Raw genomic sequence first — 11,006 nt, forward strand, 5'->3', positions numbered from 1 at the left:
CATCCCAATCCACAGCTAAGTCAAACTCTAAGGACAGTCTGTCTGGTAGAGAAATGTTGAGAGAGGAGCCCACACCTCTGGCAATGGCCCCAGTGCTGCATGGGACGGGCTCCTAGTCCTGTGCTGGGTGTCCCCAGGGCAGACATTTTCACCAGGTACCTTACCCAAAACGAGTGGGGTGATCCCAGAGGCTTGCTCCCTAGTGGACTGAGCTTCCCTGCCCATGGGTGAGGGGCAGGGCACTTTGGGGATGGCTGGTGTGGAACTACCGGACCAGGGGGCGAGGGCTCCCGAGGCTGCCAGCCTGTTGACTGGCTGCAAAGAGTCGGGCGCAGCTGTTTTCTGCACACGTCCCACCTAGGCATGGGCCCTTGGAGGGTTCCCGCCAGGTGTGTGTGAGCACAGGGTGGGCGGATGGGCACATCTGGACTGAGCACCCTCGCCCCTTGGTGCAAGGCTGTGGCCTACTGCTACTGCCACCCCTCCATGTAGGGGAGCACACTCCAAGAGAAGCTCGAGGCCCTAGCTTCCCAGGGCCCAACTCATGAGCCTGATGTCGCCTCTCGGCCACAGAGAAGAGAGAAAATATAGCTCTGTGGTGGGCAGAGTGGCGAGGGGCCTTTGCCCTCACAGTGATGCCCAGAGGCCAGAGAAGAGGTGAGAACACCCGGGGCAGCAGCAAGACCTGCAGCCCTTAAAAAAGAGCCTCAGTTGAGGGAGTTTTCACTCCCTGGAGACTGATTGGCTCGTGGACCCTGACTGGCCCAGGAGACACACACACTCACCACAAGATGCACAGACCACGAAGCTCAAACCTGGGGGTTGGGGGGGGCAGAACTGGGCAGATGCCCTACTTAATAAGGGTTTTTAAGGAGCGGGTGAATGTGCTCATAACAGTCACTGAAGCTGGGGACCCTGGTGGCTGCCCCATGGCTGCCCCTGTAGCTGCTGCTGCCTGCTGCTGCTGCTGCTGCTGCTGCTGCTGCTGCTGCTGCTGCTGGTTAAGGTTCCGGGCTGTGGACTCCTCAGCTGCACGCAAAAGGAAGGTGTAATTCCTCACCACCTCTTCCACCTTGGCCAGCAGCTCTTGGCGCTGGGCCTCAGAGCGCACAATGAACACCAGCCGCACAAACGTCTCAATGAGGCTGCTCAGCACCTGGAAGCTGCCTGTGATGGCTGCCAGCATGTGAGTTGGGCTCTTGTCCACGTTGGCCACGCGGCGGCAGGAAGCCCGGAGCTCCTTGAACTTGAGAGCTAGCTCGAGCTTGTACTCAGAGATCTGAGAGACATAGGGCTTGGGAGCACGGGCCTCGGGGCTGGCCACACACTGCCTTAAGACTGTCAGCAGCTCATTAGTGTCCAGCCGGGCAGCCAGGAAGCCATCAGGGAGGCCATAGGCATGGGCACGTAGGGCATTGATCTTGGCCAGGCTCCCCTCGAAGGTGGACACCCGCAGGTCAATCTCTTGGGTGCGCGAAGCCTCAGGGCTGCTGCTGCAGGTGGCCGCGTCCAGCACTTGCAGGGTCCTGCTCACCACAGGCACTACCTGCTCGTCCAACTTCATGCCCGGCAGAATCTTCATGGGGATAGAGTAGGAGAGCTCGTCCTTGCCATCACTGGCATCATCTGCCATGTCACACTTGCGGTAGTAGAAGCAGTATCGGATAGAGCAGCACTTGCTACTTTCACTGTCCTCGTCCAGCTCGGCAGGCTTCCGGTACACCTCCTCTGGTAGGGAGAACACAGCCATCTGTCCGGGGCCTTTGGTCTCAGGGACAACCTGGACGTATGAGGGATCTCCTAGGGTTGGTGACTCTACTGACTTGCTTTTGGGACCCAAGCCTAGGGGGAGGCCTGCCTCTACCTCCTTGGCTTCCCTGGGTAGCATGCCCAGGGGTGGGTGCGGGTAGACATCCGAGGTTAGTGAGGCCCTGTCACTCTGGTCCAGCTCACTGATACTGTAGCGGCGCATCAGTTTTCTATAGTTGGGAGCTCCCAGACACTCACCCCCTGAGGCACACGTGGTCAGGCAGGAAACACCACTCTCAGGCTCCGATCGGCACTCTCGGGATTCCAGGCTGGTGGAACGGATGCGCCGGACGTTGATGGGGCTGCTGAGGCTCAAGCCTGGGCCAGCCTCTGGCTGCCTCTGAGTAGGGGGGAGCCTGTCCCTCTCCCTTCCCCGCAGGCCAGGCACTGGCGTCTGGGCAGTCTGTGGCCGGCCCCCCCGGCAGATGCGCTTGCAGTCACAGCTGCGCCTCTGCTCTCGGGACATGCCAGGCCCCTGCTGCACGGGGCTGCTGCGTAGCTGGCAGCTGCAGCGGCCAGGTGCGGGAGGTTGCAGGTATTCGGTGCTGGGCAGCTCACCCTGGCTTGGTGGCTTTAGAAGTTCCTCGAGGAACTCCAGCTCATACTGCTTTACCTTCTGCAGCTGGGCCTGTCGCTCATCTGTCTCCTTTTTCTGGCGGGTGGGGAAGGTGGCGGAGAATAAATTGCGCAGCCGAAATGGACCTCGGGACGACTTGGGCTTTGTGGGGCCTTCAGAAGCTGAATGGGTTCCATCCAGGGTTTCAAGCTTCCTGGAAGGCATGGTGCTCACCTGCCGGCTGGTAGTCTGAGGCTTCAGTGGGCTCTGGCCTCGAGGTTGGCAGCTGGGGCTCTGGCCTCGAGACTGGCAGCTGGGGCTGTGGCTTCCAGGCTGGCAGCTGGGGCTCTGCAGAGCCATGGAGTAGCTAGCTCGGGGGACCAGGCTAGTGTCCTCAAGCTTGCTGCTTTTGGATGTGCTATCCAGCTGGCCCTTCTCCCCTTGGTTGGAGATGCCACCCTGCTTGTGCGAGGCAGGCTTTGCGCCCTCTGGTCCATCCTTGCTGACCACCTCCCCCGTGGCTTGCTTGCCTGCTGACTCTCGACCTGTTCGTGGAAGATAGCCTTTGGGAGGGAGACTCTGAGCAGGGAGCCTCTCCTCTTGGGAGAGTTGTAGGCTGTCGGCTCGGCTGCCTGCAGGTGCTCTGGGGCTGGAGGAGACCTCTGGGCCCAGCTGCTGCTGGGAATTCCGTGAAGCCTCTAGAGCACCGGGGCTTATTTTAAACTTCAGACTCTTACTGGCACTACTGCCCATCATGCTAACCTCTGGCCTGCCCATGCTGAGCTCTGGTCTCCCTATGCTGGCCTCCAGCCTTCTCTCTCCCCTGCCAGCAGGGTGCCCCAAGGCCCCACCAGCGGGAGCTAGACTCTTACTATGAACCACCTGCTGTAGGGCAGCAGAGATGATAGCTGGGGTCACACTGCCTTTGGGGTCCAGGATAAACTTGGGGCTCACCCTGACCTCCTTGGGCAGGTTCTCCCTCAGCTCTGAGACCTGCTCTTCACTGAGGGAGGGTGTGGCTGCTCTCAGAGACATCTCCATGCCGGCCCTTGTGTGGCCAGACCCTCTGTCCTCAGGCACCGGGGGCAGCAGGCTCAGATTCTTCTGCTCACCAAGCTGACTAAGCTGAGGTGACAGTGCCGGATGCACTGCCAGGGAGTATGTTCGCTCTCCCTGTGCCTGGGCCTCTGGCTGGGGCAGCTTTCTCCGAGCGCCTGGGGGGCCAGGACTCTGGCCTGTGACAGCTGGATTGGGATCTGGTCGCCCAAGAGAGTAAGGGGCTGTGAGAACAGCCTGGGCTGCGCAGCTCTGGATCCGGAAGGGCAGGTCCTTATTGAGGTGTTGGGCCAGGAAATAGGTGGTGTTCTGGTGCTGCTTCATGGCAGACATCATCTCTGACATGTCTGTGAGCTCTGAAGAGTTGGTTTCATGGCCCGAGTCCAGTGACGATTCAGGAGTAATTGTGGCCAGCACAATCAGACCTGGAGGAATAGGAATGGGACCTGTTACACTTACTGACCACCACACACAGAGAGTTCATGGAGGCCCCAGTTAGCCATCAGTATTTCAAGGAGGGAAACCCCGTCAGGCGTGGGGAGAGGGTAGGGCTAATGGTGGGAGTAGGGACAAAGAGGAGCAAGATGTGAGGAAAGGTGTAAAAGGCTAGAATAATAAAAGAGTAACAAAAGGAGGGGAAGGGAAGGTCTACGCAATTGGTGACAAATTAACATGCAAAACACATGCAAAACAACATGCTAATCAACACTATTTTTAGATTCAACAACTAGAAGATGTGTGTCAATTGTCCTGAAGAGGGCTGGCAAGTTCTAGCCTTTCTCATCTGGCCAGGCCTGTCCAGAGCCCATGCAGCTGAGGCCATTCAGCTGAGTTTATCCTCTCTCTCGCAGCGAGATAGGTCTCCAGCCTGGGAGCAGCTAGCACTTGGAGCTCTAGACTTGGAGCAAAGAGAAATGCCAGCCCCTCCTGGGGGGGGGGGATGTGGGGGCTGCCCAGCACTAAGGGCACCTTCCTTTACAGAAAAGGCAGGTTTCCTGGGACCCCAGTCCCTTTACCCAAGAGAGTAAGGGGCTGTGGGAACGGCCTGGGCCCTTCACACATGCTTGCTCATACTCCTTATTCTTCCCTATCTCTTTTTCTGTTGCTGTTTTTCTGTTTCTTCCCCTTCCTCATTTACCGCTCTTTTTATTATTTATTTATTTATTTAGTCTTTTTTTTTGAGACAGGGTCTCTCTATGCAGTTCAGGCTGCCTTGAGCTCACTTTGTAGCTCCGGCTGGTCTTGAACTCACAACGATCCTCCTGCCTCAGCCTCCGAGTGCTGGGATTACAGGCATGTGCCACCATGCCCGGCTTACCGCTCTTTTTAAAGGTGTGTGTATGTGTGACTAGGGGTTGGTGTGTATTGGTCTAGAAAAAGGATACATATGTGTCTACAGCAGGGGAGAACAGGCACGTTGTATGGCTCTCCCATCCTCTAATAATTAACTGCAGTAGGCACCGCTTACCGAATCCTTACTGGACATGTGTGAGGCAGTGTTTAAGCTTTGCCGGAATCATCTCACTGAACCTGCATAACCCTGCATGCCATGATGACTGTTGTCATACCCATTGAAAATGCCAACAGTGAGGCTCAGAGAGGGAGGGAGTGCCTCACCATCGGTCACACTGTGACTAGAGCCCAGGTTGTCAGGCAGAATACAGACCTCGGTTCTGAGCAGTGATGGCTCTTGGCTCCCCTAATCCCAAAGCACTGGGTGATTAGTTTTGCTTTTCCTCCAGTCAGGTGCATGTAGATATTCTGGGCCTGTATCTCTCACAGTTTTTCTCTGATCCTCCATCCTGGCCTGGCTCTGTAGCTGTCATGGCCCCAATCCCTGGGATCCATTTACAAGACATGTCCAGAGAGATGGAATGGTGAGAAGCAGAGCTCCAGGTAGAGCTCTACAGCCCATCCCTGCCACGGCACTGTTGCTCCCTGGACCCTACCCGAATGGCTTCTGGCCAGTCCACTGCCCTGACATACCATGGTGACTTTAACATCCGCTTGGGAAGATGCAAAGTTCCATGGTGACCCTTCCTGGCCAGGAGAAGGAAAGGAGACGAGAGGGAGGAGGAACAGGTGGTTACCTGCTGTCTGTGGGGGCGGGGGGTGTGCTCCATCCTCTGAAGCAGCCAGGGCTTCCAGAGCCTGCAGAGTGGACACCAGGGCATCATCTAGCTCCTGGGCGTGATCTCTGACTGTCCGGGTTTGCACGCTGTCAATCAGTGTCACTGGAATCTCATCATACAGGAGCCCACGCAGGTGGCGTCCTTGTTCCTGGCTTTGGACAGCCCGGCGCTTGGGGTCATCTTCATCTGAGCTGTTGTCTCGAAAACCTGGGGGTGGGGCGGCAATGGCAGGCAACAGAGAAGTTGTCTCATCTTCCTCTTCCTCTTCCTCCTCGCTCCCGGGTGGTGGAAGGGACATCAAGTCTACAATATTGTCACGAGAAGAGCCAGGCCTCCCGCCTTTGCGAGGGCCCAGTTGCTCCTGGAGTTTGGTTTTGCAAGAGTCACAGTAGAAATTCAGGGCTTCAGCCCCAAGGGAATTGTCCAAGGTGTAGGACCGAGCCCTGCTGGCACAAGGCTCGTGGTCTAAGCTGGCTGCATCAAAGTCATCAGGGACCACATGGTAACCTTGGCCAGAGCTTTTGGATGTGGGGTCAGACTTGGTCCGGGGCCTGGTCTCCTCAAAGAAGATTAGGTTCTCGTTGACATCTGTCCGGCTTTCCTGCTCTTTCCTTTGTTCCCGCATATGGAGGTAGCAGAAGCTGACAAGCTCAGAGTCGGCAGGTGGGGGCGTGCAGCGACTCGACTTCCGGGGGCTGGTGCCCATGCTGCCCACATAACTACTCTCCTTTTTCCCCAGGTGGCCCCCAGTGACAGGGCGGTGGGCGCTGTGCATGTAATCTAAACCCAGAAAGAGAACAACACATGAGCCCTGGCGCTGAGAACGGTGGCTGAGCTCCTTTGGCACTTTTGCTCCTTGACTCTGAGGCACAACTGTTTGGCAGATATTAGGAAAAAGCGTTACCTGACTGCTGGAGACTAAGGGGTGGGGGACTTAAGGGCCATGTCACTGCTAACCCTAAAAGTTGGGCATGTAGAATCTAATGGCCTCAGCTGCTAACAGGCCTATCACCTCTGAACTGGGAAAAAGCATGAAGTGCTGGGCGTGGTGGCACACGCCTGTAATCGCAGCACTCGGGAGGCCGAGGCAGGAGGATCATTGTGAATTTGAGACCAGCCTGAGCTACAAAGTGAGCTCAAGGCCAGCCTGAACTGCATAGAGAGACACTATCTCAAAAAGACAAAAAAAAAAAAAAAAAGAAAAAGAAAAAGCACAAAGTGAGGCGTCTGGAAAATACTGTGGTGTCTGCGCACTGGCTGGTCTCTTCCCATGGAGACGTCTGGTCTGAGAGTCAGTTGTAAACATACTCAAAGGGGGCGCTGGGGATTTAGCTCAGCGGCACTGTGCCTGCCTGGCAAGCGCAAGGTTGTGAGTTCAATTCCCGGTACGGGGGTGGGGTGGGGGTGGGAGGGAGACAAAAAACAAACAAACAAAAAAACATACTCAAAGGGGAAAGGTTTGCTTTCCTTGCCTCTGAGAACCGTCCTGCCCCTATCTGTATCCCACTTTTGAGTAATTACAGTTGTTAATGTTGTCTTGGAGCTCCCCTAGCAGAAAGAAAGAAAACTGACAAGTTGTTAGTGCTGTGTTCAAAGTGTTAAACTGGTTGGTAAATGCGCAAGTATTTGCATGTCAAAGAGGACTGTTGATGGAGGAATGGTAAAAGAATAGTATCTACTCATGGGATTCTGGGCATCTGAATTCCTAAAGCATATGGGATCTGTGGCAGGTGTGCTCTGTGGAAGGAGGGTAGAACAGCATTCTCATACTTCTTCAAAGCGTAAGTCTTCAAAACATTGTTCTTTACTGAGTATATGGGGTTACCAGAAATTTTGAAGTGCTGAGAATATTCACTCATATCCTATGCATATCCTATGTTTAGGATACGCAAGTGTTTGTTTGGTAACAAACAATATTTTTGTTTTATATGCTTTTCTTTTTTTTTTTTTTTTTTACTTTTTGAGACAGGGTCTCACTATGCAGTTCAAGCTGGCCTTGAGCTCACTTTGTAGCCAGGCTTGTCTCGAACTTGCAATGATCCTCCTGCCTCAGCTCCCCGAGTGCTGGGATTACAAGCGTGCGCCAACATGCCCGGCTATCTGCTTTTCTGCAAGTGTGATATAATATAAAACTTTATTGTTGGAAATGGTAAAATGTTCTCATCAGAGCTTTTTTTTTTTGATCCAGTAATAGGGATAAACCTAGGGGCACTCTACTACTAAGCTATATCTTCCCAGGCCTTTAAAATTTTTGAGAGGATCATGCTAAATTGCCCAGGCTGGGCTCAAACTTGTGTTTCTCCTGCCTCAGTCTCTGGAGTAGCTGGGATTATGGGTACATACCCACATGCCGGCTCATCTACAGCTTTTGATGGATGGTAGGTGTGTACATCTGAGACCAATCATAGCAAATGCTTTATCTCTGAGTAGCTTCTGTCTCACACTGTTTTGGGAGCCTCTCTCATGTCATGTGTGAACATATACTCAACTCAGATAATGCCAACTTGTTCTACTATCGGATAGATGGTAAGCAAGCAACAGTTTAAGTGAAGTGCATTACATACGATCCCATTTAAGCCTTATAATCCAATGAGGTAGATATTATCATTATCCGAGTTTTACAGGGGAAGAAACTGACCCAGATGGTTGTGTGATTTAACTAAGGTAACATGGGCTGTAAGTGACGATCTGGGCTGGGCATGGTGGCACATGCCTACACTCTAGCAGGCTGAGACAGGAGGATTGCCAGTTCCAGCCCAGCCTGGGCAATTTAGAGAGACCTTGTCTCAAAATTTTAAAAGAAAAAGGGCTGAGGATGTAGCTCAGTGCAAAGGCCCTGGGTTCAATCCCCAGTACTAAAAATAAAAAGTGGCAATCTGGATCTGAGCCCAAGTCTCAGGGGCTTCAAAACCCATTTTTTTTTTTTTTTTTTTGTCTTTTGAGACAGGGTCTCACTACACAGTTCAGGCTGGCCTTGAGCTCCCAGGCTGGTCTCGAACTCACAACGATCCTCCTGCCTCAACCTCCTGAATGCTGGGATTACAGGTGTGCGTCGCCACACCCAGCTCAAAACCCATGTTTTTAGCCGCCACTTTGCAATTCATCATGGTGGTCAAGATGCTAGAAAACAAGACTTTAAATGCCTTTCAAACTCCAGTTTGACCAGGTCAGTGTGTCAGTGTTGCCATTTACTAGAGCCTACACGATGACAAAAACACAGTGTGGGCACCTAACCACAGAGCCTCAGAACACATGAAGCAAAAACTGGCTGAACTGAAGGGATAAAGACACCGTTCAACAGTAGCTAGAGCCACATATGGTGGTCCACATGCATAAGAGGTGGGAATATCAAGTCTGAGGCCAGTCTGGGTGATTTAGCAAGACCTTGTCTCAAAATAATACTTTTTAAAAAGGTCTGGGGATGTAACTCAAGGGGTAGAGCACTTGGCTAGCACGTTTGATGCCCTTCATATAGAAAGAAAACAAAATAAGATTAAATAAAATCAACAAACCCTTAGCCAACCTAAGGAAAGGAAAGAAAAGGAAAGAAAAGACTCAAATCCATGCAATTGGGAATGAAAAGGGTGAAATCACAACAGATCCTGCAAAAATCCAGAAAACCATCTATACCTACTTGGAGAACTTGTATTCTAGAAAGGTGGAAAATGCAGAAGAAATGGACAGATTCCTGTACACTATAAATTATCAAAGCTGAATCAAGAAGATATAAAAATCCTACATAAATATCAGTCAAAGAAATTGAAGATGTAATTAAAAACCTACCATAAAGAAAAGCCCAGGTCCTGATGCATTCACTGCTGAATCCTACATGACATTTAGAGAAGACCTAATGCTGTTTACTTCTCAAACTCTTTAATGAACTTGAAAGGGAAGCAGTACTTCTAAATTCATTCCTGGAAGCAAGCATTACCTTGATACCAAAACTAGAGGAAGACCCAACTAAGAAAGAGAACTACAGGCCAATCTCCCTAATCAACATAGATGCAAAAATCCTCAATAAAGTACTGGCAGGGTCAGGCATGCTGGTGTATATCTGTAATCCCAACACTCGAGAGGCTGAGGCAGGAGGATCACTGTAAGTTCAAGACTAGCCTGGGCTACAAAGTGAGTTCAAGGCCAGCCTGAACTGCACAGCAAAACATTGTCCCAAAAAGACAAAAAAAAAAAAAAAAAAAAGAAAAAGATATTGGCAAACAGAATGCAACAAACCATCAAGAAGATGATTATAGCCTGGCGTGGTGGTACATGCCTGTAATTCCCGCACATAGGAGGCTGAGGCAGGAGGATTGTTGTGAGCTTGAACTGCATAGTGAGACCTTATCTCAAAAGAAGATGATTAAACACCAGGACCAAGTAAGCTTCATCACAGGGATGCAGAGATGGTTCAACATATGTAAATCAGTAAATATAACACACCATCTGAACAGATCTAAGGAGAAAAACCATATGATCATCTCAATAGATGCAGAAAAAGCATTTGACAAAGTCCAACAATAATTCATGATAAAAAAAAACACTACAGACAATTGGACTAGATGGTCTTTATCTCAATCTGGCAAAAGCCATCTATGACAAACCAATAGCCAACATCATACTGAATGGACAACAATTGAAAGCTTTTGCTCTAAAATCAGTGTTATGGTTTATGTCTGTGTGTCCCCCCCCAAAGCCTCCTGCGGCCCTGGGGCAGGCTATTAGAGTTTGAATATGGGTGTGAGAGCTGCACCCGCCTGGGAGTGGATAGTTTGCATATGTAAGGGACAGGAAAAGAGTGCTTGGGGCATTCCTCCCCCATTCCACCCTGATGTGTGCTTGCTGCTTTGCTGTGCTGCCGCCCTGAGATGCAGCTCTCTGCAATGTGCCACTCTGCCTTATAATCCTGCCAAGTACAGATTAAAACTTCCACGAACTGTAGGCGAAATAAACCTTTCCTTCCTTAATTTTGGGCATCAGGTATTTTGTCCCGGCAGTGAGAAAAAAGTAACTGAGACAGAATTTGGTACCAGAGGAGTGGGGTCCTTGCTGTGACTATATCTGACCATGTGGTTCAAGAGCCTTTGGAAATGGCTTGTGGGGAGTGTTTGAAAAGGTTTGGAGATGTCGCCCGAAAGAGAAGCGCTAGAACGCCTTTGGCTGTTCTGTTTGGGAGATTCTGGTCAGAGCTCAGAAGACCAGAAAGCTGACAGAATTCTTGCCGGTAAAGACTGGGTTCTGGAGGTTTCTGTTGGGAAGAAGGACTGCACCGGTTGTTGGACTCCAGATGATGTATGTTATGGCTTGACAGAAAGTTTGTCTGCATTTTGCTCGTGTCCAGAGACTTTGCCTAAGACTGAGATTAAGGGCGGCAGCGGACTGGTTAATCTGGCAAGAGAAATTTCAAGGCAGTCGAAAGTTGGGGCAGTGGCATGGCTATTGTTGGGGGCTTTTAGCCA

The 11,006-nt window shown here is 51.6% G+C and overlaps 1 protein-coding gene across 1 annotated transcript in view; it reads right to left on the reverse strand.

Moving 5' to 3' along the window:
- Positions 1 to 11,006, reverse strand: part of Frmpd3 (FERM and PDZ domain containing 3) — a 38,373-nt gene that overhangs the window by 20,157 nt on the left and 7,210 nt on the right. Inside the window, 3 exon segments of the mRNA XM_013504519.1 lie at positions 165 to 315; positions 1,061 to 3,846; positions 5,512 to 6,333. Of these exon segments, the coding sequence (XP_013359973.1) occupies positions 165 to 315; positions 1,061 to 3,846; positions 5,512 to 6,333 (3,759 nt within the window).

Source organism: Chinchilla lanigera, unplaced genomic scaffold (genome assembly GCF_000276665.1).
Source record: "Chinchilla lanigera isolate Chin_1 unplaced genomic scaffold, ChiLan1.0 scaffold00089, whole genome shotgun sequence".
Classification (NCBI taxonomy): Eukaryota; Metazoa; Chordata; class Mammalia; order Rodentia; family Chinchillidae; genus Chinchilla; species Chinchilla lanigera.